General features: G+C 37.9%; 3 protein-coding genes and 1 non-coding gene across 12 annotated transcripts in view; 2 read left to right on the top strand and 2 right to left on the bottom strand.

Annotated features, from left to right (window-relative positions):
* The window catches only part of LOC122416189 (acetylcholinesterase-like), a 75,933-nt gene extending 63,280 nt beyond the window's left edge, over positions 1 to 12,653 (top strand). For all 3 annotated transcript variants that reach the window (XM_043428920.1, XM_043428921.1, XM_043428919.1), the window contains exon 9: positions 364 to 12,653. In XM_043428920.1, coding sequence (XP_043284855.1) covers positions 364 to 581 — 218 coding nt within the window. In that variant the 3' untranslated portion in view covers positions 582 to 12,653. The remainder of the gene's footprint in view (positions 1 to 363) is intronic.
* A 756-nt stretch (positions 12,654 to 13,409) lies between these two features.
* LOC122416191 (RCC1 and BTB domain-containing protein 1-like) lies at positions 13,410 to 18,578 on the bottom strand. Of its 7 annotated transcripts, none has more exons than XR_006262080.1 (11): positions 18,283 to 18,577; positions 17,971 to 18,173; positions 17,559 to 17,717; positions 17,168 to 17,429; positions 16,859 to 16,986; positions 16,441 to 16,710; positions 16,085 to 16,209; positions 15,906 to 16,003; positions 15,474 to 15,604; positions 15,255 to 15,402; positions 13,410 to 13,717 (listed from the first exon to the last, which is right to left on the bottom strand). XR_006262080.1 is itself a non-coding variant. In XM_043428922.1 (11 exons), the coding sequence occupies exons 1-11, from the start codon at positions 18,368 to 18,370 to the stop codon at positions 13,687 to 13,689; spliced, it is 1,632 nt and encodes a 543-aa protein (XP_043284857.1). In that variant the 5' UTR covers positions 18,371 to 18,576; the 3' UTR covers positions 13,410 to 13,686. The 7 variants fall into 7 exon arrangements, 6 of the variants coding, with proteins under 6 accessions (XP_043284857.1, XP_043284862.1, XP_043284859.1 ...); XM_043428922.1 differs by having other exon boundaries at positions 15,255 to 15,391; positions 18,283 to 18,576; XM_043428927.1 differs by lacking the exon at positions 15,255 to 15,402 and having other exon boundaries at positions 15,474 to 15,641; positions 18,283 to 18,578.
* A 755-nt stretch (positions 18,579 to 19,333) lies between these two features.
* LOC122416687 (U5 spliceosomal RNA) lies at positions 19,334 to 19,454 on the bottom strand. The gene has a single exon (XR_006262174.1). It is a non-coding gene; the product is annotated as a U5 spliceosomal RNA (small nuclear RNA).
* Positions 19,455 to 20,120: 666 nt separating this feature from the next.
* Mtpalpha (monolysocardiolipin acyltransferase Mtpalpha) lies at positions 20,121 to 25,213 on the top strand. Its single transcript, XM_043428052.1, has 10 exons — positions 20,121 to 20,301; positions 21,035 to 21,144; positions 21,389 to 21,661; positions 21,742 to 21,992; positions 22,157 to 22,540; positions 22,630 to 22,800; positions 22,909 to 23,131; positions 23,410 to 23,815; positions 24,121 to 24,323; positions 24,504 to 25,213. Exons 1-10 carry the CDS (start codon positions 20,229 to 20,231, stop codon positions 24,705 to 24,707), a joined length of 2,298 nt encoding a protein of 765 aa, XP_043283987.1. The 5' UTR covers positions 20,121 to 20,228; the 3' UTR covers positions 24,708 to 25,213.
* Positions 25,214 to 27,880: the final 2,667 nt, after the last annotated feature.

The raw sequence follows: 27,880 nt of genomic DNA, 5'->3' as shown, positions 1-27,880 counted from the left end.
TATTTCACGGTGACCACCCTCCGCGTTCGAGGGCTCCGTATTCATGACAATTTCGAGTATTTGCCAATATCGGCTATTTCCCCCTTTATTTCCATACACGATGAAATATTGGCAATCAAAATATCTATCAGGATTTATGTCAACACGCAATGAATTAATCACAACCAGCTCGAATGGCGTTAGGGGCCGGTTGACGTTCAATCAAGCAATGCAAATGCACGAATCGTTAACGATTCTTCCAAAGATCTAGCACAAATCTCGACACTTGAAATTCGGAATTTTTCTTCGGTATAATTGTTACATTTATTTCATAAAAAAATGAAAAAAAAAAAAAAAAAAATGGAAATAATTTTTATTTTTCAGCGAATATGGAAATGAATTCGAAAGCAACGTGCAGTGGAAGCAGCTCGTTCGTTTCGGGCGTGCAGCTGTCATTGGTGCTTTGTCTAGTTACGGCATTGCTGCTCAATCAGCAGCAGCAGCGGCACGCAGCGGTGGCGTCGTTACTAATACCAGCGAGGTTAGCGCAGCAGCTTCAGCACCGAGCATCGCCAGCTTCAGTGACGAGAGGCTACGTTTAGTCAACGAAGTAAAGAACCCACAAAATTCTATCTTATCCCATTCCCCGCCGTTTTCTATCCCGGAAATGCCCAATTTTCTCCTCATTCTTCGCGCCTTTTTCACCGGAGTCCTCGTGGGTACGGGTTTGTCCTCTAGTTCCTTCCATAGACGCTCCGCTTAAATTCTCGCTTCGAAAACAAACAAAATAACAAATTAAATGAAGAATAAAAACTGTAAGACCTCGCCGCAGAGACGAGCGAGGAATTTCCGTTCTCCTATATTCGAGCCCGCACTTTTTTTTCTTCCAATTATCTCCTCTTTCGCATCGCCGAGATAATTACAGTTATATATACACGTACAAATATACAAAACTTTGCTATATTTATATGCGTATATATTGACTTCGTAAAATACGAGTCTCGTTTATAATCACGCCGGAAGTTTTAAAAAAATTACACAAATACATACAGACACATGAAAATTACGCGATTATTGAAAAAAAGCAAAAAAAAACAGCCCACGCAGGTAAACGAACATTGAAGAGAGCTAAAATAAAGAATAAAACACACACACACACACACACACACACACACACACACTAGTACACTAAAAAAAATAATATACACGGCAGACATATCAAGCTATTGAAAAAAGAAAATAATATTAATAATAATAATATTAATAATAATACTATTAATAATAATTATGATAATTAAAAGAAAAATACTATATAATATTCAGGGAAGGATCGAGCCGAGTGAAAAATCTGGAGAGTGCGGAACGCTTCCTCAAAAAAGTGAGAAAAACCTTTCGATCGGGAAGTCGAACGATTGGGATTATTCGGATTGGGTAAAATATGTTGAAACGTTTTGAAAAAATGGTTTGAATCATGTTTTTTTTTTTTTTAATTTGATGCGAGAGTGCACTTGAATCGATGCTCGAAAATGGCAGTAAATTACAACGAAAATAAAGTCTTCTCTGATAAAATATTAGTCGAGGATGCGAGAAGAGGCCCAGGAAGGTGCTGTGCGTTCGAGATAAAATCACTCGAGCGTGAAACATGAAAATCGAAGGGAAAAGGGGCGAAGATTGATGGAAAATTGAGCTTTGCCAGAACTTTAACGCGGTGAGTAAAATAATGAAATTTTCGGTTTTGTCAACGAGAATACAGTTCAATGATTCTGGAGGGCGGCCCGGTTCCCCCGGTCGTTTTACTCCGCCCGGTCCTCCCCTATAGAAGCGCGAGAACGCGCAAATGCGGCGTTTTGTCACGGTGTTATTCAAGAGCGATGTGTAAACGTTTAAAAAAACAACCCAAAGAAACAAAAAGTAATAATCGACTATAAATCGTACGAAGCAGAGGAAACGACTGCTCACGAATCCCGCGTCAGTAAATTATTTAACAAAGCGAAAGAAATGAAAAATGGGAAATAATCACCACGACACGGAATCACTCTTCGACCTTACGAAACTCAAGAATAATAAATAAATATTTAAGAAAAATAAAAAAACCTTCTCAGCACATTAACGAGGAAAGTTCGACGGATCGGTTTGTTTTTCGTCTAGTTTTTTCGTTGCAGCACCGACGTGACACTGTCAAGGCAAATTGCCCAGATTTTTTGCTCCAATTTTCGTGCTCCTCTGGCCTGCTTTAGGGAATTTTAGACGAAGTCGACTCGTCAAGTTTCGCTTTAACATGAACGCGGATCGGTTCCTCCTCACCGAACAATTTTCTTTTTCAATTAACTTTTACAAAGAGCTCTTTCCACACGAACGTTATCATCGTTTGTCAAAACATGGAAAATATATTTTATTTTTTATTGAAACAGTAACATCCAACCTTGTTGTACGAATCGAAATTCCATTGGAATTTACATCCTTACGGACCGTGATCGAATCGATAAAACTGCATGATAAATAAGAACGATTTAGCTCGAAAATGAAATTTCGCAATGAAAATTGACCTTTCACGACTGATTTGAAGCATTTTTAACTCAATTTTGTTGGGTTTACGCTTAGGTTAACAAGACGCATTTTCCTATTTGCGTTCGACGTCGATTTCGTCTGATCTCCCTTAAAAAAGTAGCACTCGCGAGCACGTCCAAACGAACAACGTGCGTGTACCATTAATTTTCTCTGCACTCTTGACAATTGCAACGACGAGAGATCAACTTTGTTAACGGGACTCGGTGTGTGTGTGTGTGCTCGTTAGTAGCGCGAGTGTATTGGCTAACCTGAGTGCATAGAGGCGAAGAAGAAAAGAATGACGAGAGTAGGAGGGCGGGGGGGAATTCGAATAAATTCGGGGGAGAGAATTGTCTCGGCTGGCCGAGAGTTAGACAGTCGGGAGAGGTGAAAATTCCTGAGAAAACGAGGCTTTCTCAAGCTCGTGAAAGCTGCGAAGAGAGGCTGACAAGAAAAAACGAAAAAATAGTAGCAAGCGCGATGAAGAAATCGAAAAAAAACGATCGAATTGAAAGAGCATCAGAACGGACGTAATTCGCGTTATAATTTCGCGCTTCCTCGAACCTTCGCACAATTAACTCGCTCTATTATCAATCTCTCAATTCTCCACGGAGAAGCAAAAAAAATCTACTATCGACGCTAAGGGCTAAGAAATATATATCGTACGAAGGCAAAAACCTCAATAAATATCGAATAACGAAGATTAACGAGAGAAAGAAAAAAAAATCGTGAAGAATTTTACCGCGATTCCGAAAATCAAACTGATTTCAACAGAGATTAATAAACTTTCCACTGAAATAAACGATTTCTTCGTTTTATTTGGAATAAAAAAAAAAAAAAAAAAAAAAAAAACGAGAATAAAACATGTTATTGAGCTGGAGACGGAAGGGAGACCCGATTAGAACGAAAAAGATTACCTAAAAGAGAGATGAAAGAAAAAAAAAACAAAATAAGAAACAGAATAACATTAACTAAAAAAAGAGAGCCTACTAGTAAGCTTTATACTATTTATATATAAAAATCGATTATTAATATTTATAGGTATAAACTAGAGTGATATAATTATTATATATAAATTATATGCATCTATATATATATATATATACATATACATCATTACAAACGCACATTATATATATATAAATGTATATAATGCTATTAATAAATGATAGATAATAATATATATGAAATAAATATATAAATAAATATATATATATATATAGATATTTATTAATAATAACAACGATAATAACGATGATGATGCTAAAAAAAGTCAATGGGGATAAGAGAGCGAGAATAGTACGATAAATACGTGTGAAAAATGGCTTTTTTAGTTAGTTTTGTTTGTTTGTTTGTTTGTTTGATTGTTTGTTTGTTTAGTACGAGATGATTTGTGAATGAAATTATAAACGATTGAAACAGTACACTTTGATATTTAATGACACATACTGCGGATTAGTCTGCCTTCTATACTCGGTTGATACTGGCTCTCATCGTCTATCGCAAAAATCTCGGATTTTCCGATTATTATTATTATTATTATGGGACACTCGAAGACTAATGTGGAATGTTTGCATAGTCAGAGCCTCTGGAGATAAGTCTGCGGGAGGTTATGGCGTCGATCGTTCTCAATGTTGAGTTTTTCGTGGGTTTTTGTCAAACGGTCAGTTACGATAGTGGCTAAAGCTTTGCAGATTATTCGAGATTCGATGATATTTTCGTAACCAATAAATGAGTTCGAGCATCTTGTTTGGCGCGCTGGACAAAGACACTTTCTTGACCGGGGAAATCGGAGCCTCGCTCGTATAATCGATTTCTGGTGAAAAGTGCGTAAAAGTTGACAGGGTTTTTACAGCAGTTCGGAGAAGCGATATTGTGGGCGAAAATGAAGGAATTCGAGGAGCGGAATGAAGCGAATTTATTTCTCTGATAGCATCGTGTCTGAAAGTATTTTTTTCTTCAGCCCACTGAAAAATTTTACTCATCATGATGAAAAAAAAACGTTTGCGTAATGGAAAGAGAAAATGGAATTTGCTGGACTTTCTTGAAGCACTTGGCGAAGCGTGAAACGCGGGGAGTGTAGCGCGGCTAATAACATGACTAATTACGAGAGCGCCGGGGCCGCCACAAATCACTCGACGATCGATCGCTTCTCGAGAAAGAGACGGAGAACGAAAATAAGATTTTTCTCTTTTCGTTCCGTCTCGCTCTTCCTCATCTCCGCTTGACGTTCTCGCTCGCCAGAGCCTGCTTCCATCCCCAATCTCTCACCCTCTGCCCTCCCTCCTTTTTCTTTTTTCGGCCACCCTCGAGGGGCACGCTTTTCTCTCGGAAGAGGCGCGAGGGGAGACTGCCCCGAGGGGGTTGGCCGAGTGTCGATTCTCCCGGGAGTTGAAGGCACTCGAGGGTGAGAAAAAAGAACGACAGGCAGAGAGAATCAGAGATAAATAAAAGAAGAATGGAAAAAGAGGAACAAAAAGGAAGAACAGGCTAAGAAAGCCGGCACGAGGACGACGCCAACCAGACTTTTTGCCACCGTGCTGCTGCTGCTGATCATTGCAGAACGAGTCTCAATCGACCTCGTCGTTTCCGACGTTTCGGGAGCCAAAATCTCCGCCACGATCTTCCAACAGAGATGAAATAATTGCTTCAATTATATTTTTATTATTTTCATTTTTATTTATACTCTTGCAATTTTTATTTGCGGAATAGTCGATCGACCTTAAGGCCTAAGACGAGAAGTTTGATGATCCCGAATATTGAGAGCTCTGATTCAAGGAGTAAAAGTCGAGAAAAATTCCATAAAAATGGAACAGAAAAAAGATTTGAAGCGTCCCTGCTGCACTTTTTTCAATCACCTGCAATGTTCATCGCGCAATGTCTGCTCCCCCGTCGCGTTTCGTAGCGATCCGATCTTCACTCGATTCGTTAACTGTAAAAAAAACTCAGCAACGAGTTGCTTCGTTCGAGGAAGAAAAGTTTTTGGATTTCGTTGATACTTTGAGCGAAAATGTTCAAGCTTTTTTTCAATTTTGAGCCCTCTCGGATCCTCTCGGATTTCTTCAGGAACTATTTTTTGCATAAAACATTTAGAGATGTAGAAAAATTGAGGGGGAATCTCATTCGAGTGAAGAAAAGTCAAGGGAGTTGAAAACCCGAAACTTTTTGCTTTCTCTCGAGATCTTGAGCTCGTTCTCACGGCTGACAAGAATCCGCCAATCGTTGGCTCGATCGATCGACCAGTACTCCTCGAGGAAGGACTCCGTCTCGCTTTAACCAACTTCGTTATACGCGAAATACACGTGGTGGGCACATATTTGCGCGAACACAGTCGAAGCAAGCGGATGCGACGTACGCGCACAAATGCAGGGGACAGTACGCTCCAACCGGAGCTGCTCCTCGTCGTGAACCCTTCCAAGTCCTCCTACCGGATTATTTTGCCCGAAAAACGCGTGAGCATCTCTCTACGCCACTCGCCACGAAAGCGTTAAAAAAGTGAACTAAAAACACGTTTTTTCTGTGGATTTTTCGTGCTCATCCGCTTTGGCAGAAGGTTGATCGAAAATTTTCGTCTCGAATTTGAAAGAATATGCAAAGAGGGATAAAAAGGGTTCACGAAATGCACGGAGGTCGTTCGAGCTGATGAGAAACGTCCTTTACATATTCTGTAGATTGATCGAGTGTTATTAAACAAGAGGCACCACCCGGGACGAGGAGAGCCGCAGTTACGCCCTTCAGCATCCGCGTGGATAAACAAGAAGATGTAACAAGAACCCGGGGGATGAGAGAAAATTGGTTGAGTTGCTCGCTCGAGTTTGCTCTCGTCAGCGTCGAGAAACACTCGCAATAATCAAGCCCAACCGGAGCCCATTATACGATCGCCTCGAGGTTACTCGCTTTTCCAGTTCATTTCACGCAAATACAAATAGTTTCAGGCAAACACGAGTCTCGTTAATATTACCGTAGACTCGAGTGCAAAATCCATCTCGTTCGATACCAAAAATTCTGTCAAACAAAACGACTCGCTTCATTCTTCATCTTGTAACAGAAGGAAAAATGCCAAACAATTCCGTCGACGAGGAAAACAAAAGAATCTTGTCCCGATTAATCGCTACAATAATTTCCGAAATATCGCTGCTTTGCGTGCTTTACGAATTCGCGTACTTCTGCAAGTGGCAGGAAAATAAATTTCGTAAGAACGTCGAACGCGACAATGCTCCAGTGGCGACATCTCGAAGTCCAAAAGTGTTTCGTAACGTTTCTTTTCGAAGTCGCGAGCTGCCATGAGAAATTTTCGAGAGCCTGAAAATTTGAACTCGGAAGCGAAGAGAGCTCAACGGAACGAACGAGAGCGATGACGAGGCCTAAGCTCGAAGAATCCAAGTTGGAATGGACAGTTTACTTGTGTTGCAGCGAATAATCTTGAAAGTGTTTTATTCCTCATTCCCTTTGTGATTCCATCGTCGTTCGTTCCCTCAATTTCCTTTCGCACTCGCGCGGAAATATGGAAAGAAAAAGCCGTGCTTGTGACTCGTCCCGAGGCCAGGGATATTGGTGACCGAACTCTCGACGGATAGAATTTCACAGGAGCGAACGCCAGCGCGGCATCAATGATACCATAAACGCAACTCACGCACTGGCACTTATCGGCTCTTCTCTGATATCGTTCTTTGTATGCATACTCGGTAGCCGATAACTGATCGTAAAAGTTGATCGTTTGTGTAGGTTATGGAGGAGGAAATAGTATTTCTGGAACCAAGGAGGAGCATCGATTTCGTCGTTAAACTATGCTTTTTATTCTTCTCTTGATCCTCGCGTTTCTTATCATCAGAATCGAAAAAAGGCCAAGTGTCAAAGTTTGTTATTAATGCGAACGGAAAGAGATTGAAGCGCGAATGAAAAGCGTGAGAATAATCGAGAAGAGTAGCAGGCCTGTGAAGCGTCGTAAGGCGCGTTGCATCTCGCACATTCGTCGGCTTCACATTCGGACGGGGAATCGACAAAAAAATGCCTGCACACAATATCGCAGCGGTCAAGAGACGAAGCCTCAAACGTACTCCCGGGACTGGACACTGCAGCGGAGACAGCGGCAGAATGGGAAGGGGGAATGGAAGGAGCGGAGAGAAAAAAAACGAAGCGAGAGCAAAAGCCTGTCCCCGCGCGGCTGGAACGTTTCCAGGAGAGCGCCCGGTGCCGCTCCGGCTTTTCCCTTCTTCCACGTTCCCATACATTCGTATAACCTATTGATTTTTTATTTCGTATCCTCGGGGTTATTCGAGTGAGCGAAGAGCGTGCGGCTCACGTAGTTGGGATTAAATCCGGGCTTTTTCCTCGCTGAACGGGCGAACAGACGCGTGACCGTCTCCGGGGCTCGCCGCGTAGCTCAACGCGGACGAAAGGCTCTGCGAAGAGTTTGCAAAACACGCCAACGACCTTGCCCCTTCGTTTTTCGTCGACGAGCGCAAAAATCGAGCCCCGTTCGCGCCTCACGTAGAATCTTTGTCGGGAATCGACTTACGACTGCGATGCGCCGACGTTGACATGTCCAGAGATTTAGCGCGAACCAATCGACGGTGCGGCTGACATGCTAGAAGGCGAAAACGCTTCCCCCACTAGGCTCGCTTGCGCCACTTCACCGGATTGGCGAATGCTAGTCTCGCGATATCCAACGAACGGTAAGTCGACGGGAATAAATTTGTGAGGACTGTTCTTTCCAAAATTTCGCGACTTCGGGCCAGTTCCGCCCGAACCGTCACTCGAGACTTTTTCCATTCGTGCACCAATTGCAACCTTCACAGATCAGCAAATCGTCGTCACGGTACTGAGAACCAAAACCAAGATTTTTCCTGTTTAGGCCACATCCTCACTTCTGTAAATACAAAAAGAGCATATTTTCTTAATTTCATTGGTTTTTCAACTTTCGTTTGAACCCTTCGATATCTCGGACGGGCTCGTTAAAGTTTAAAGCGAAGTTTCCATCGCGTAATGAATTTTATTATTACCATAAAGAAGATTCTGTAAAAAACCGTGAACAATAAAGACAAGGAAGAAAGAGAGGGGATGGGAAGGTGAGAAAATATAAATGAAGCCGTCGAAACGTGCATCGAGCCGTAAGAAATCGGGTACCGATGCAAAAAATACAGAAGTTCAAATAATTCATTGATGAATATATATAAAGTATGTACGTTGAAAACAAAAGAAAAAATTTTAAAATAAACGCGCCGAGCACGGTCCACATTGAAAATGTATTGGCTCCTGTAACCTACCATCCACCATTTCACAAGTCTAATGAAGATAAATATTATTCACAATGGACTCTAAACAATTTACACAGAGTTTTAACGGTGTTGATAAATATACGAGAGAAAAGGAGCACGAGAGGGATATAGTCGAAAATAAAATAAGAACTAATGAGCGAAGCGACTCGATGAATTACGAAGTAACGAGTAAGAAAATAAAAAGGGGCTCGTAGATGAAGCAGAAATGAACATTTTCAACCATACGAACGAATTTTAAGCTGTTCCCTATGTGCGTGGCGCCAGGCGTCCATTGCAACTATAAAGAACGAACAACAACAAACAACAAGAGCAACAAATAAGACAAAACATTCGTGTGCTTTGACTGTCGAAATAATAATTACAATAATAATAATAATAATGAACATTAAATATCATTAACAATGATAATTACACTAAATTTACCATTACGATAATAATATCAACAAAACAAATATATATGATGGCGATTATTATTAAGCAAATAGACTTATTTCATTAATTATAAGTATACCGAGATGTGTTTGATTTTAAGAGATTCAATGTGGCTCTATGTATGTAACAATATTCGTGTAAAAGAAACGTGAGACATTACTGAGGCGCGAGCATAAAAAAGAAGCCAACAATAAAAGCGGTTAAATGAACACACGCACCGCGACACTCGTATACGCATGCAGCCACAAAACCGGCGAGCGAGGAACGAAAAGGAAAAAAAATATAAATATAAACACGCGGACATAATATACGGCGTTACGATGAGCAGAGGGCGCCGCAGTCTCTCCTTTCGTCGTTGATTTCGATACTCGTAAGATCGTCGACCACCTAAATATAATTTAAATATAGTCAAATATCTTCGCGCGCACACACACACACACGCGCAGACACACATGCATATTAATGGATATGCACATTCATGTATATACACATAACAAAAACAAAAACAAACGGCAGCCTTTCCCTTTCTCTGAAACAGAGTCTTCGTACGTGAAAAATAAAGTAGAAATATAAAAAAGAAAGAAAAACAAAAGAAGAAGGGCAAAAAGGGGAGGACACACGTTCTACGAATAATAATAATGATAATGATAATAATAATAATAACAATAATAATGCTCTGATTAAGAAAGCCACGTCGCAATTCTGCCAGGCATTTTTATGTTCGTTCGTTTGAATCTTTTGTTTTACGTTTTATCTTTCGAAAGCTCTTGTTTTTATGACGTATTCGTGTAGGGGAGGAAGACAGCGGAAGCTTCGAAAACGTGCATAGTATTTCGTTGCATTCGCGGTATATATGAAAAAACGTAGTTTATTCAGCTTGGTGCCTATATTTAGAGACTGTATAAAGCTACGAAGATGAGAAAAAGTGTACTGGAAAGTTGGGAGGAATTTGGCTATGATAGCGATTGTTCTACGTTGTTGTTTTTACATATGTCAGATCTTGTTTTTGTTTGGTTTTTTGTTCTTTCTTCGTTGCTGGGTAATATAAAATCTCTGCGATTCACTTCCGGTTGATGGAGCTTGAATAAATAAAGCATGAAGAAGCCTTCGTGGCTTCTTTCATAAGCTACTCAATCAATATATGACCGACGTTATTGTTTACACTCGAACGTAGAGCGAAACATCGAAAATTTCAAATAAAAAATTGAATTCGCCGTTACCTCGTGTCATGGGCTTTCATTTTTTGTGTAATTTAGCCTCACTCGACCTCGATTTATCGAACGGTTTTTTTTCTTTGAATTCTTCCCCCTTACGCGAGCCTACAACGTTCAAGTAACGTTTACACTTTCACACGCGCTCTTATCCCGCTGTGCCGTTTCTCCAAAACGTTTTTCGGACCAGGCAGCAACTTTGAGAAAATTTTATACACTGCACGCGCCAGTGTTTGCTCCCATGTCATCTCATTTTCACTAAACGTCTAAAAGTTAAGTTTCAGACCATTTCAAACCAGTTGACGGCCTTCGGATGGGTACGGGGAGCTTCCTGGACAACGGTCCTTAAAACTTCTCCAAAAGCTATCCGGAGGATGTCGAACGTCTCTTTGGAACAGAATAAAACTCGCTTTTTTGTATTTCCGAATGACAATCTCCACGTATGCCAGCTGGAAGATCACTCAACTTCGTTTCATACCGTTTTAATAATTTTGAATAAAAATTTTCGTTTTCAACTGAATTTTCGAAATTGTTGCCTGGTTTGGGGAAGCGGAGGGGCTGAGCGGGAAGAGGCCACGAGCCGCCACCTAGTGGTGAACTATTGTAACTTCTCGCGGGCATGTTAAAGCCTAGCGGCGTAAACGCGTGTTTGGGTCAGTGAAACTGACGTTTACGAGAGTCCTCAGAGGACGTATCCACAATTGACGTTTGCTTGCCGAATAAAATCGCGAACGGAACTGTCAGACACGCGACGAGAGAAACGCGTCTCCCAATGTACAAATTTGATCAAAAATAAAATGTTTTGTGAAAAAAGCGTATGCGAAAGAGCGAACAGATCGAGCACAAGGAAGACCCAGAAACACACACACACACACGCACTTGCAATTCTCTAAAGAGTAACGATATAAAATTAAGGGTTACGGGGACAGTCGTTAGATTTATAGATCGTACCTTCCGAAATATTGCTTTTTTTGAGAATTTCCAGGCGCGCGCCTCTACGATCGATCATTAAAGAAGCTGCGTAACCAAAAGCACACACCTCAAACAAAAATCTTTAGGAAACAATACTATCCTGTGTAATAAATGCTTTTGCTTGAAATGAGTGAAAGAAAAACGACGAAAAACGAAGATTAAATCGATCGTTCAAGTACATCCTCCGTTTCGTTGATATTTCTTTCGAGTCGCAGCGACGATCAATCAATTTTCGATATTAAATATATATATATCTGAATATATATATATATATATATATATATATTTTCCAATCAAAGTTAACGCAAAATTCCCCATCCTGTCAAATGGGATTTAGCGTGTTTCGCTGGAAAAGTAGCCCGCAGGCCTAAATACGCTCTAATTGTTATTCTATAAACAAATTTTTAAAATAAATGAAAAACGAGAGAAAAAACAAAGCTACATACGCCCGGATAAGAAGATAACACGGATAAAAAAAAAACTATCATCTCCCGATGGGGCATACGAGTACGTGCCCCCGTATGCATAATCATAAATATATATGTATATATTGAATCGGGTAAATTTGGACTGGCGTATCGAATGAAAAAAATACCAAAAAAAAAAAACAACAACAAAACAGACACGCATACAGAACACACACGACAGATGAAAACAAATTATCATAATTATATTGTGTACGAATAAAGTACATAGCGAGGCCAAGAAAATAAGACAAAACTACCGTGAGAACGAATAAAAAAGAAAAAAAAATGGCCCCGGCGCGAATTCACGACGTTGAAGAAAGAAAAAGAATAAAAAATTCAAAAAAAATTAAATTAAATTAAATTAAAAAAAAAAAAAAAACAATTCATACGCGTAATAAATCATCGTTCTCTCGAGATCTTTTTCGTTTCTCTAATCTTATATATAACTATATACATACACCCTTTTCCCACCTTTATATAGAATCGCCAAGCGATTTATATAGACACTGCGAAATATACATAAAGATGACAGAACAAAAGAAAATAAGCAAAACAAAAAAAACAAAAAAAGAACAAATATAAATGTGTATATAAATGATATATACGATAATAAATAAATATATTTAAAAATATATATATATAAATATATATATCACTTGTATACACGTGTGAACGATATATTGTATTTACATTATATGTTGAAGGGCGAAAGTATAAATTGACAAAGAAGATTAATAAACGAACCTCGAAGAAAAAAAAAAAAAAAAGTAACAGTAATTGGATTTTGCCGATGTGGAACGAACGGTTACTCAAAAGAAATGGAAAAAACAAAAATTACAGGAAATAAAAAAAGAAGAAGAATAAAAAAACGAACACGAACATACACATCAGTTTCTATGAGCGACATCCATTCTGCTATTATCCGGTATTTATGTATAATATATACATATTACATACATATATGTATATATTATATGACGTTTAATTACACGACATTCTTACTGTTTCATAGTAGAATACTATACATATATAAATATATATATACATATGTATGTATATATGTATACTGTACGAGACGAAAACAACAACTGAAGAAAAAAAGATTTAATGCTTGTATATACATATATGAATATATGCCTATGTATGTGTATACATATATATTTATATATGTAGATATGAAGATGAGGTTATGTCGTAATAAAAAAGATGTACCTATCATTGACACGTGTTACTTATTTTGAACCTTTTCTTTTTTGTTGTTGCTTTTGTTATTTCATCATATTTCAATAAATTTGTTCTTTATTTCTTGGAAAAAGGGGAAATTATTCTGCGCAATGATTAAACTCGAGGGACTTGTTCAGCAGACTGCTGGGAGATTATTGAATTTGAGGATTGGACTGATATTTTTTGAAGAATGAACGAGCTTTAATGGGAATAATTTTTTTTGAGGTAGGCGTATTCGATGGGACATTTTTTTTTTAAATGAAGAATAATAAAAAAGAAAGTTGCTCTAAACTCATAAATTTCTTGCCATCGTTTTCAGTTTATTCATTTTTAAAATTATTTTATAATGTATAGTGAACAATATTTCAGTTTGCCAGTTTTATGATGAAACTTTCATTCACTTGGATTCGAAGATTAATGATAAAAAGGATGGAACACTTTCAGAAACGTTTGACATTTTGTTTTCAGGGGTTTCCATTTCATTTGATGTTCGTGATAAAGTTTACCTGGACTTTGTACCGGGGCTGTTTAATTTCATAGCGCGAATACTTTTGTTCTTCGTTTATTTATCCACATTCAACGGCTCTTCGGCTGCAGATCGATCCCCCTGATATGAAAATTATAATCGATGTCTTCAAAACAGTAAAGCAAAAGAATCTCTGTCTCAGTAAAAAATTGAAAGTACAAACATTGTGCTTGGTAATTGGAGTAAAAAATATCGCGATGATTTTTTATCGCAGCACTGACGGCCAGTCATAATAAATCACTGAACAATGTGAAAAAAAATCAGCGAAACAATAATTTTAAAATGAGCTGAAACCATCATCAGTATCGAGGTATTTGAAATTTTTGTAGCGATTGAAAAAGTGCTTTCGATCAATAGCTGAATTAATTTTGAATTGCAAAACCGGTTTTAAGCTCATTCCAGAGAGATTAAGGGCGAGATTGAAAAATCCCTAAATCTGCGACGATCCACAACTGCTAATATCGCGAAGATTCATTCCGAACTGAGAATTTTGCTGATGCTGGATTTCAACATTGTGCATACTTGAAACATTCACAGATTTGGGACTCAGCGGTTTGACAGTGGCACGCGATCTCGATTATTTCGTTTTCAGAGGTCAGGAGGGCAAAATAAAAAAAAACGATTTTTCGAGTTCCAGTGATGCTTCATATTGTATTCGTTTTTTTCCAACTTTGAGTAGGAATCGCAATTTACATCGACGCTGAAGAATACAGTTGGGAAAATATATTACTAATCGATATTAATTATATTTACATGACGTCGAATCCTCGGATCGGATGAAAATTTTCAAAATTTCGTTCTCCATGTGCATGAAATAAGACAAAAATAATGAGACATGCACTAGGAAAAACTTAACAACAATTTTTCACGTTTCTAAACACTTGTGTCGTGATAACATAAAAAAATTTAAAAAAACCGTGTGTGATTCCATTAAAATGCAAGAGGAATACGAGTCGCGAAATGTTTCAATTTTCACTTCTCCGGGAGATTATGTAACATGGAGAAATGCACAGGTTTTGGTTGTTAACTGAAAGTCAGTCGGTTATTCGTAACTAAGAGATTTTGAAATTAAAACGAACATCGTTTTGTTCGTTTTCTATTGACAGCTTCAAAAAATCGATTTTTAACGCAGTCACTGACCAAAAAACAACTGATTTATCTCGCCTACGAGAAAATTCCATTTTCACGATAGATCGATCATATTTTTTGTGAATCACGTTTTCATGCGACTGCATTCACTCGTTAAATGCAAACTTTCGAGATCGCTCCCGTACTCGGGGATTTTTTTCTACACATAACTTAACATTAGTTTGACGTAAGTTTTCGTTCGATTTTGCAATTCCATTTCTCTACGAACTACGGAAATGAACGTGCAAAAAACTCTCAAAAGCCACAGCTCAACTTCTATGAGCGAAGAAAATTGCTGACCAAACTTCCTGTCATTATCGAATCACTTTTTTGAAAAATTCATGAAAAAAAAACGGTTTTTTAAACCGGTTGATTTTTGGACAGTGAATCAACGTTATTTATCATTCAATACTGTAAATTTCGAACAAATCTTAATGTTAAGATTTTAATATCGAAACTGTTTTTAAACACTTCAGAGCTTTTTCATTACGTTTTAAAAGCTCCTGCTTGAGCTGCCTTGATGATGAAGGTTTTAACGGTAGCTTCGTCCAACTTGGCGAAGTTCGGTGACTGTATGACGCTCGTCATGTGATTCATAGCGAATTTGAAGCAAAAATTCTCGAGCTCCTGAAAGACCACTACAAGTTGTTAATTCATGACTAAATCGCCAGGACAGTGATCAACTTTTATTCCTTCATTAATAATTTACCTGAGAATTGTATTCGATTGCTGTACTATAAAGAAAAGCCACATTGAGAACCGTAATACTCTGTTTTATTATCTGCACGCATCGCCTCTTCAATTGTGGCTCGAAATACGCGTTCGCCAGATACAGCAGTTCTGTGAAAAATCAATTTTTCTCTCAATCTCATGTATTCTAGAAACAAATACAAACAATGAGCTATTAGTTGATTAATTAACTCTGCTAATTCGTGTAAATGTCAACTAAATTGACGTTCAACTTGAAATCTATAACATTTCTGAGACCCAAATAATTCACTTGTTACTTTTTTATCTTCGATTTCGTGATGCATGTCATCGCGAAATTCGATACACTTTTTCAACTGTAAATTCGCAGGATGAAATTCAAGGATATCTAATTTGAGAAAAAATGAAAGAAGAAAACGGAATTGTGACGCACCCAATGCATTTTCCGCTGGCAAATCGACCTCGTCGGTATACAGATATCTTAAGAAAGATTTGTAAACTTCGTACGAAAAATCGTCATGCTGGATGAGCCTGGAAAAGAAAAATTATAAAATTACATCAATAATCGTAACCGAATATCGATGCACACGAAACTTCATTTTACACACTTACGATTGATTGTTTTCGGTCCAGTGTTCTTGAAACATTGATCTAAAGTATTGACATCGTATTTTCAACACTGCCTTGTGAACGTGAATCGGCTTCCCTTGGACTTGTATGATTAAATCGCTGCTCGACTAAAAATGCATTCGGATGTTTTGTTTGACAAACATTAACGTCCATTCAGTGAGTTTACTGCAGTCTTATCATTGGCACGGAAACTCATGAAAAGGAGGAGTATTACCGAGAGAGAAAAAAAAGGGAAAGAAAAAAGAATCGAAAAATATCCAAGAATCGCGAACGAGGAGGAAATTATTATATCGCTTTGTCTTTTTCGTTGATTTGTTTGTTCTTTTGTCAACACGTACTGGATCGTCGAACGCTTGCTTCAGGCAGTCGAGGATGCTCGTGTCTTCTTCGGAGTACAGTCTTAAAGGTGTGTGCATTACACTCGGTGTTGCGTATGAAGCTAGAGCCTCGTGGAGGTTCGTAAAAGGCGTTGGTGTTGGAGTTGGGACACTCTGACCTCGACATTGTCCCCACATAAAAACTTGACCATCGTGCGTGATCGCCACGCTTATATGATTGTAATGAACCGCTGCGACGTCTGAGATTCTTCCCATTTCCGGTACATTCAACTGTTGCAAAAATTTTTTTTATACAGAATAAAAATAAAAAGAGCATCTTTTTTCTAACATTCTGGGACAGGGCCAAAAGTAGATTAAAGTATTCTTTTTGTGATTTGTAATAAAAATTACGTAGAATTTTGCCATAACTTTTTCTCACCTTCACTGGTACACATGAATTTACTTTAGTACCAAGGCCCAACTGACCATAAGCGTTGCCACCCCAGACGAACAGCTCACCTTCGTCGCTTAGGGCTAAAGTGTGGGAATAACCACAAACTACTTTTTCTGGAATAAAAAAAGTTACTGTTATAATAAACGAAAACGAAGATTCAAAATATTCACAGAGTAAAAAACAACGAACAACTGTTCTGGATATTACAGATCTCAAACTAAATCGAATTCAAAAGGACTGAGAATTTTTGAAAATGTGGAAATTCTTCAAGTCAAATGAATGAGTAAAATTAACCTATGACTATTCCTGAGAGGCCTCCAACTTTATGAGGATTTGGTTGATTGACGTATTTGCTTGTGCCAAGTTGTCCAACGCTGTCGTTGCCCCAACCGTAGACTTCACCATAATTCGTAACAGCCATACTTGAAGATTGACCGCAGGCAATATTTACAACTTTTTTTCCAGCCAAACTTGAGTTCACCTTCCGAGGTGTATTTTGGTTCGTACTAATTCCACTTCCTACTTGTCCACTGGAGTTTTGTCCCCAAGCATAAACCTTAATAGTCGAGAATCAAATAAAATAGAATTTTTGTCATTCTCTCATGTGTGCCGAATAGACAAAAATTAGCGGAGAATGTTTTTTTTGTCTTCAACATGATTAAAGATTCTTTCAATCATAACGCACCTCACCCTCGTTCGTTAAGGCCAAAGAATGATGGCTACCACAAGCTATTTCCACCACCACTTTATCTGCCAAATTTGTTTCTATTTTGGCTGGTGTAGAAACTTGATTCGAAGATCCATTCCCTAATTCACAAAAACCATTGTGTCCCCACGAATATATCTTTAACATAAATAACAAATATACCGTTGGATGAGTATGATTGTTTTTGTATAAAATTTTATAAATTTTAATTATTCTTTGAATTCTAATGGAAAAATTTAGTCAAACTTTTCAGATGGAATCCAGATCGGAACTTCAATTATTTGTTTGGGTTTGATTTGCATCATGGCAATCATTTTATATCTCACCTCTGGAATATATCAAACCAAAAAGCTTCGAGGATAGAAGTCATTATCCAGAATTTTGGACTCACCTCTCCCTTCTCGGTCAATGCGAGTACGTGAGGTCCGATACCATAAGCAAACGCCTTGATTCCTTTCTGAGATAGAACATCTATTTTTCTAGGATACAAAGTGCTGTGCGTATCTCCCGTTCCCAAGCATCCAGTTGCATTATTGCCAACAGCATGGACGCTACCATCTTTTAATACTAAGAGGGCTTCATTACCCAAATTACCTGAAAATTACAGAATACATGGAAAAGTTGAAAATACAAGAGCGCGAAACAAAGATTCATGGCATCAAGAACGAATGACGACATAAAAATTGACAATGTATGAAATTACCGTAAACCATAACCATTTTCAATTCGGCTATGTATTCCGGTTCTAAAAGACTGAGAATTGGCCAATTCTTCAAATCCGATCGAGACATTTTCACTTTCGCTCATCTATTACTTACAACTAATGAGAAAGAAAAATACACTGCTTTATCTATTTGTTATTTCGATTTTTATGGCTCCATAATGATACGGAATTGATAAAAAGATAATGTAAATATGCTTTTTCTTTGTTCACAAATCGGCACTGTCAAAACGTCAGCTGTTGTTAGCAATCAACTTTTATACTGCACGTATGCACATGAGCACATGCGCGTATCGTCGCTGCATGTTGCACGGTACTGACGGTGCTGCCCTCATTTCTTGGGAATCTTGATCAATATGTTGCAACCGTTGCAACTATTGGAATCTTGACAAAATTAAACAGTTTTTCAATTCAATTATGTTTGAATGGAAAAGATTTTCCATTTGGTGCTAAATTCAAGAAAATATACACCACACTAGATTTTAAAAGATTTTTTCAGACGAAATTTCGGATATGTACCTGCGGTTCAATTCTGAATTAACCGTCTCATATGCCTCAAAGAAGGCTGAAAAGTTATCGAAATAAATTTTTAAGAATGTATAGCAACAAAAATAAATAGAAAAGAATAATTCGCGAAACGTTCGACAATTTTCGCATGAGTTTGTTTTACGTTAAAAATAATATTTACCGTCGGAAAAGGGAATAACAGCCGAATGTTGGTTTCCCTTGGAATAATAAAAAATGAAATTTTCGTTGCAAATTTCTCGAAATTCTCCATGCTACTACTATCGAAGTGATGGTTTTTTCTCTAGTGATGGCCCCAAACGGTGCGTCCTTCTAAAGGATTTTAGCACTTGCAAAAATCAAAGTTTTGTAACCTTTCTTTTTCTTATAGTAGAGTATAAAAACATCGCGGACCATTCTCATAGTTGGGCAGCCAATCTCTTTAACTCTAGTGTCTACGTAATAACTATAGTCTGAAGAGAGCGAAAAGAGCTGTGAAAGCTAACAATTTCTGTTTAATTCGACTTACGACCCAGCTTTCGCCGGGTACACAAAAAATTGGTATATAGACTCATCAGTTGTTCCCCTCCACGGAAATCTTTAGTAAAAGGCGAAAGATTTATGCGTGTATTGAAGGGAAACCAGAGTGACGAGTCTCGGAAAGAGTCTGGTATATATGGACGCTACGAGCCTTCAACACTGACGAGAAAACCAAATACAAAGTCCCTCTCGCGGTTGAAACTGAAACTACACCTGAATTTTCTGTTTATTTACGGAGACAGAACGGGGCTGACTGCTTGATTGGGTTTTTTTGAAAACATAAAAAACATCAAAATATCTGGTTGGAGACCAAAACTATAAAATGGAATTATTGATAGATTACAAGATTGATAACTATCAACCATAATTACAATATAATTATATTTTATATCTTAATAAATTCATTTTAGCAAAAATTTTAATGAACATTTTTGAATATATATTCAATAATATGAACTCCACAGATAAAAAATAACAAAAGTTTTTTGACCACACCTTTTATTGGGTCCACTTTACCCGTATATTTTAGAGATTTTTTTTCTTAGGATATAAATATGTGCGATTTGTCACGTTGCGTGACAAACGTATTCATTTTTTTATCAATTTACGGTTTTGAATTACATAGGGTCAAAGTCCTTTCGAATTATGAAATTTATAGGTTAACAATACCGGCCGGCTGCAAATGCGCGTGCGTGTCAAGAAGTCCAAGAAGTAGACGGATTTGTTGTGTGTGTGTCAAAAGATCAGATGGCGCTAGTCATAAACGCGTGTATGTGTGCAAAGGGCACTTGTGTAAGTGAGCGTAATTTCTTCGATCTCGTTCATCGGTGACCGAATTTTCCTTCAGTTTTGCCCGGTTGAACGTTTAAGTTATCAGTGAAAAAATGGCAGGCTGTAGATTGTTCGGGGCACTAAGCAAATTTTCACGAATGAATGTTCATTTCGTGACCCGAGGAGGTGATTATTCATTCCTACAAGTGATCAAATAATATTTTTAAGCTCACATATTTCGTAACCCCGACTTCTATATTCAGCAAAAAGATTGTTGCAGTTATGTGATTTAGAGTTAACCTTTGCTCCCAGTCTTTGGTTGCAAGTTCATTATGGATCGTCAATGGTTTTCTAATCATTATATCTCCTTTACAGTTTTCACATTACCCTTTCTATTACTCATTGTTGTCAAGAAGATCGATCTTTGCTGTTCATATCCGAAATCCCAGCCCACAGTGTATGTGTTAAGGGTGGTACAAAGTTGACATAACCTCTAAAATCTCATGAAATTCTTGTTAAGAATAATTCTATATTAGATTTGAGTTTTGAATCTATGACATAATTAAACTATCATACGATGTCTTCGATGAAACTGAAAATTTTTAGCAAGAATTCGTTCGTTTGAAATTACCAATAAAAGACGTAAAAAAGAAAAAAAGTGCCAACAATGCTAACGTCAATATCGTTCGAATAATTTCGACTTCTGGAAAACAATGGCGCAGCGTTTATTCTTTTATAATTCTAATTGTTGGTATTTTAAATGCAGAAAAACAGCATATTCACAGATATTATTGTACACAAACAATTCAATGATATTAAGTTCTAGCAAATGTCAGCTTTTCCATATTATCTAGCTCTGAAGTCCCGAATTCCATGTGGAAAATGTTTTTTTAATCATTCGTGTGCAATTATTTTATAGCATTGCACACACCATTGAGAATGCTTGCTACAGGAGCAACGCAAAAACATTTCAAATGCAAAATTGTCGATGATGTCGCTGTTGTTACCCTTGATACACCCGGGACAAAGGTTGGACTTCAAATAATTAAAAATGATTATAATATTATTATTATATGTTGAATAAATTGAAAAAAAATTTACTCCAATCAAGAATCGAAGCTTTTCAAATTTCTCACTAAAGAATTTTGTTTTTATGCAAAATCTTTGTATGTCCCAATGTTTTTGGTTTAGATTTTTTTTTTTAATTTCATCACATTGCACTTGAATTACAAATGGTATATTCATTTGCTTATTTAATCATCACCTGTTGCAGGTCAATACCTTAAACGGCGAAGTTATGCAAGAAGTGGTGCAAGTTTTAAAAGACATAGAGACAAATGCTGCTGTAAAATCTGTAGTATTTATGAGTGGGAAGCCAGGAAATTTTATAGCTGGAGCAGATGTGACAATGTTACAAAAAGTTAAGAACGAACAAGAAGCGTATGAAATCTCAAAAGACTGTCACAAAATTTTGGATACAATTGCTCAAAGTCCAAAGCCTGTTGTTGCAGCGATTCAAGGAACTTGCTTAGGAGGTGGTTTGGAGGTAAAGATTTTCATTTATAACTTTTTCCATTTTTATTTCTCCTGATCTTGAAAACTTTCAATTCACTTTTGAAATTACAGTTCGCGTTAGCCTGCCATTATCGTCTCGCTGTGAATGACTCTAAAACAAAATTAGGACTGCCAGAAGTGATGTTGGGTTTGTTACCAGGCGGCGGAGGTACCCAAAGGTTACCAAAATTGACTGCACTGCCGAATGCTTTGGACATGACATTAACAGGAAAGCAGATAAAAGCAGACAAGGCAAAGAAATTCGGGCTTGTTGATATGTTGGTGAATCGATTGGGGCCAGGAGTTGCATCGAGCGAGGAAAAGTAATTTTCAAGACAAATGATTAATGGACATGTAAAATATGTTGAAAAAGTGTAAAATTTTACTATGTTGAGTGAGCTGGCTGTCTAGAAATGATTGGAAAATCGCAGTTACAAACCTATCAATTCGTTTAAGAGGAAAATAATAACTTGTTCATTGTTTACAGTACAATGAGATACTTGGAGGAAAATGCGATAAAAGTAGCCAAAGATCTCGCTAGTGGAAAACTCAAACCAGACCGTGATCCAAAAACTATCACTGCTAAAGTAATGAACTGGGCATTTTCTACCGAATTTGTTAAGAATCAAGTTTTCACCCGGGCCAAAGCACAAGTTATGAAAATGTCCGGTGGCCTTTATCCAGCTCCATTGAAAATACTCGAAGTCATTCGCACCGGGCTTGACAAAGGTACCATCGCTGGTTTTGAGGCCGAAGCACGAGGTTTTGGCTACCTGGCGAATACACCCCAGTGCAAAGGACTCATTAGTCTCTTCTTCGGTCAAACCGCTTGCAAGAAGAACAGATTTGGTGCCCCGAAGAACGCTGTCAAGTAAGAATTTTAACTCGCAATTTTTTTTTTCATTTTTAATTTTTTACTCATGATTTCCGAAATTATTTTTTATATTATCATATTTGCAGCAAAATAGCTGTAGTTGGAGCTGGCCTAATGGGAGCCGGAATCGCTCATGTGAGCATAGACAAAGGTTACAATGTTGTACTTAAAGACACAAATAATGCTGGACTATTCAGAGGAGTTGGACAAATTCAAACAGGAATGGAAAACGCGGTAAAGCGAAAACGTATAAGCAGGTTGGTAAACGATCAAATGAATCCTGCGAAATTCGAGTTTCCTTCAATCGGTAACATTCGGAAATGATTCATTTCTAATAACTATTTTTTGTGCTTTCGTTGTTTCAGCATTGAAAAATCGAAGTTCCTCTCGAATCTTGAGCCAACGCTGTCTTACGATGCGTTCAAGAATGCCGACGTAGTAATCGAAGCAGTTTTCGAAGATTTAGGAATAAAACACAAAGTAATTAAAGAGATCGAGGCTAATGTGCCGGATCATTGTGTGGTTGCAACCAACACATCGGCCATACCAATAAGCAAAATCGCTGCTGGCAGCAGTCGGCCAGAGAAGGTTAGAAATTGTTTAATTCTCCACGATTTCTGGTTGCACTCCTAAAATTTGGGTTGAATATGAAAGTGCAAAAAAACTCGACAGTAAATGTCTTTAAAGGAAAAAATCGACTTCAAGTCTTAGCTATTTGGTCATAATAACGTTTAAAATGTTGAAAATTAAATTTCTCACTTGAATATTCAAAATAGATGAACTACAGTACGGAAATCGAATCCCAAAAACAGTTATACAGAGCCAAAGAAACGAATGAAAGTTTTTTTTCTATTTTCCGACGACAGGTGATTGGAATGCATTATTTTTCGCCAGTCGACAAAATGCAGCTCCTTGAATTGATAACACACAAAGGAACGTCCGAAGAAACCATTAAAACAGCGGTCGACGTTGGTTTGAAACAAGGCAAAGTGGTTATCACTGTCGGCGATGGTCCCGGATTTTACACAACGAGAATCTTGAGCGCAATGATGTCCGAATTTTTGAGACTGTTGCAAGAAGGCGTCGAACCTATGGATCTCGATAAATTAACTAAGAAATTCGGCTTTCCTGTTGGAATCGCAATCCTCGTAGATGAAGTTGGAATCGACGTTGGTGCCCACATCAGCGTCGATTTGGCCCAGGCACTAGGCCCGAGGTTCTCCGGTGGTGATGTCCACATTCTTGGTGATATGACCAAAGCTGGATTTATGGGTAAGTAAAGTTTGACAGATACTTGTATTTATTCATCATCAAAGAGCGCCTTTCTCCAATAATAAAGAAAACGTTGAAAGATAAATTCGCATTAAAAGAAAATTGAATGATAAAAAATCTCCAAAACGGAAGGAACAGTTTCAAGAAAATTTGATCAACATGATTGCCACTTGAAAAAAAAAAAATAATTGTCCCTTGGGATATCGTCGTAATGCCTTCAAGCTGAATAAAATAAAAAATATTGAGTCAAATTTTTTAGATACTATATGCAACCACGAATCTGATTTCATTTTGTGCAACTTCAGGTCGAAAATCTGGTAAAGGTATCTACGTTTACGAGACCGGTTCGAAGCATCGGGATGTTAATCTCGGAGCTCTCGATATTTTGAAGAAATACAAGCTAGAGCCAAAAGGCAGCACTTCCGACGAAGACCGTCAATTGCGACTAGTCACGAGATTCGTCAACGAGGCAGTTTTATGTTTGGAAGAAAAAATTCTTGCGAATCCGGTAAGTAATAGGAACAGTGAATTAACGAACTTAATTTATTCAACATTCTTCGTGTAACTGAACCGTTCTCCTGTTCACATAAAATGCAGGAAAGTCATAGAACAATTTTGAACTCTCGATTCTGGCTTAATTCAAATTTACCATTTTTTTCATTACCGCCATCACATTTGTTTTGCCCAGCTCGAAGGCGACGTAGGAGCTGTTTTCGGTCTCGGCTTCCCGCCGTTCACGGGCGGACCATTCAGATGGATAGATTCGTACGGCGCGGGAAACCTCGTGAGAAAAATGGAAGAATTCCAATCTCACTATGGTGAAGCATTCAAGCCATGCCAGATGCTTTACGACATGGCCGCTGATTCGACGAAGAAGTTCTACGCTCAGTAATTAAAAAACGACACTCGTCGATATAATATTACACGGAAAAAAGGAACGGTTGGACGAAACAGAAGTGCATTTTGAGATCGACGAAAATGACACGATTTTCGTCGAATATTACGAACTTAAAAGCTAAAAGAAATAACGCATTTTGAGACTAGCTAATCGCGGTCTTCCTACTGCCGCATCTCGCTCGAGCAGGCGAGAATACCAAATCTTTTGAACACCAAAAAAAATCATGGATAAAGGATATTAATAATCTCGCAAATGGTCGCTCGTAATAATTAGCGAATGAATGACTACGATAGCATTGTTAACCTATTTTCAGAAAGAGATGGAAAAAACTCGTTTTTATCAGCTATTTGATATTTTAGTACTTTCATATTTTTGGATAAATATTACGCATGTTATGACGTAGTTGGCTATATTATATATTTTAAGTATATATATATTTTTTGAATATGAGACGAGAGTCGATTGGAGGAACTTGAAATAAACAGGATTTGTACAATAAATTAATCGCGTTATTACGAAAATTGTCGAATTTTTTAGGCGCACAAGATCGTCGACTTTTCATCGAAGTCCAAGTTTTTCCTGTCAAACGAGAAGGAAAATGACGAAAGCCAGGAAAACCCGAGTTCTTCAATAATAATCGAGATCCCATCAGTGGCTCCATTTAAAAACGATGTTCGAAGAGATTCATTGTCAGGGTCTCGGAGCTTCGTAAGAAATAGTAAATATTAATAATCTCTCGGTGTCCCACCTGACAACATAAATCACGCTATAAAAAGGATAGAGGAAAAGACTCACACGTGATGAACGAATACGATGCGTTAGATTTTTTATCTTATTTCAATGATAAAAACAAATTTTAATAATCTCATTAGGACTGGCAATGAAGAAGGCATTTTGCGTCATCTACCGGTCCAAGCGTGCGCACCTTGCTCGTTGGTATTTGCGATTCTAAAAAGAGGTTGGGTCCTTGGCTGACGCAAGAAGACCAGAAGGTTTCACGAGACACATCGCATCGGTACACGGCTTGGCCAACAACGTTTCCACGAGAGAATGGAGAGAAATTCGCAATTGTGTAGGTGTCTTAGCACGCCTATGTGTTCAAACGCGATTGACCCGATCTCTCATAAAACCACACTTTTGCTCGTGGACTTAGCGCCGAGAGAGCCTGATGCAAAGAAATTATCCATACAGGGTGAGACCATTGACGTTCCGCACCTTCCCTGTATCTTTCAGTCTGATGCATCGAAGAGAAAATATTTCTCGTTCCTTCAAAAAGCTTTAAGCGATTTCTAAAGTGGTAAATCGTATTCATGGTTTTCCTGGTTAGCAGCTCTCCAAGATTTCAGGGTCGTCTTCATTTTTTTCCAAACTTCATCTTCGCTCTTTTCTATAATCCAAAACAAGTTTAGAACTCGCGTTACCAGTTTATCGATCGAGACTACGCATGGATAATAAAAACTCGATTTTACATATAAACGACAGTTCGAACTTCTTGAAAATAGTGAGCATGAGAACAAAGATTATCCGAGCTCGATCGAGTTGTAATAATCGTTGAACCAATTTTCTCCAAACTCTAAACTTTGTTATTTTCATACAACGGAGATCTCTTACAGAAGTTTTAACTATAAAAACATTATTGGATTTTTATTTTCAGCTCGTGTGAAAACTCGGCATTCCTCACGACTCTTTAAAGTAAAAATAAAATATTGAAGAAATTACAACCAAAGTAATGATTAAAAAAAAGTTTTGCAGCTTCGGAGCTTGAAAACATTGAAAAAGAACGGTAGTTCTAGCCTCACCCTGTACGTGCATCAATGCTCGATCGTTTGCACGTACTTTGCTGCGTCTGTATCCATAAACGACGAGTATGTGTGAAACGATTGAAGTAGGAAGTACTATGTAATTTCAAATGTTTAATCGAGCGTCTAGCTTGATTCTGAATACATTGAAAATCAACCGAACTTATAGGTGATAAATCGATAGCTCGTGAGTAACGATTGCAAGATAAATTCGTTCGGGAAGCTAATTGCTTTAGAAGTTGAGAATAAGGTGGTCGCGTAAAGCGTTTCGAAAACGCACTTAATCATTTATGCAGTTTTAATTTCCCTGGTCTATCATTAAGTACTTTGATAAATTTTATAATTGGAAGGAGCACGGGAGCAAAGATTTCGTTTCATATGATTGTGCTCGAGTCGATTCGAGGCTTATAAATTTAGGTTTTCTAAGAAAATTTTTGATCGTTGTATAAGAGAGAAAATGATCACGTGTGAAATGAAAATTCCGATCGGTACACGACCATCGTGTGCTCAGTTTTTTGTCAAATTTATTTCATAATGCGACCGATTTGAATCGCGTGTTGCGTCCAAAGCCAATTGGAGAGACTTCCGATTGATCTCAATACTATTCTGATATTAAGAAAAAAATGATGAAGCTGTTGAGCAACTTGCATTTGATCGGAAAAAATGCGTCAGTGGGACATCGATACTGATAACGATTTTTTTTCTTAGTCATGACGACGTACAAATGCGGCTAACGAAACTCGAGTCCTCCGGATTTACAATATCCGCATTGACTTAATTCGCTTCTCGTAATACTGACGAAAGTGGCGTTACGGATTGCGTGTTCCCTCGATCTCTTCGCGGTACGAGGGTGGGCAAGCTCGTGCACAAAGCTCGCCGCGCGTTTTACTGCTCCTTTTGTCGTGATTTATCTCGTACACTTGTTCGCGCATTCATGCGAATTTATTATCGCTCATTTTTATCGCTATACTTCCGCTTGTCCAAGATATTGGGGAAAAAGCAGAGCCTTTGATAATTACGAATCGATTCGCATTCTATTCTGATTTCGAACGAATTTATTATTTTGTCGAAAGGGTTAGAACTTTTTCACTAAAAATTTGCTTTTCAAAGCTCCCGAAGCACTTTTTTGAAGAATTTCATTGTAACTAGCGTAGGAAAAAGTAACATTTTCATACATGATTGTGAATATTGACGAAAATTCATTACCATCGTCTTTGTATAGAATTTCAAGCGTCGAATCGGATTAACCGAAAAAATGTAAACAACGGAGCGAGAAGTTTTAAAGCGTTTCAAAATTTACTGTGGATATTTATCCATGTCTAATTATAACCCTGAGGGACTCGAGGTTCACGGTGTGTCGCGCGTCCT

This window comes from Venturia canescens, chromosome 9 (genome assembly GCF_019457755.1).
Source record: "Venturia canescens isolate UGA chromosome 9, ASM1945775v1, whole genome shotgun sequence".
NCBI classification, from domain to species: domain Eukaryota; kingdom Metazoa; phylum Arthropoda; class Insecta; order Hymenoptera; family Ichneumonidae; genus Venturia; species Venturia canescens.
Note: the sequence above shows the minus strand (reverse complement) of the source record. Positions and strands in the feature narration are given on the sequence as shown.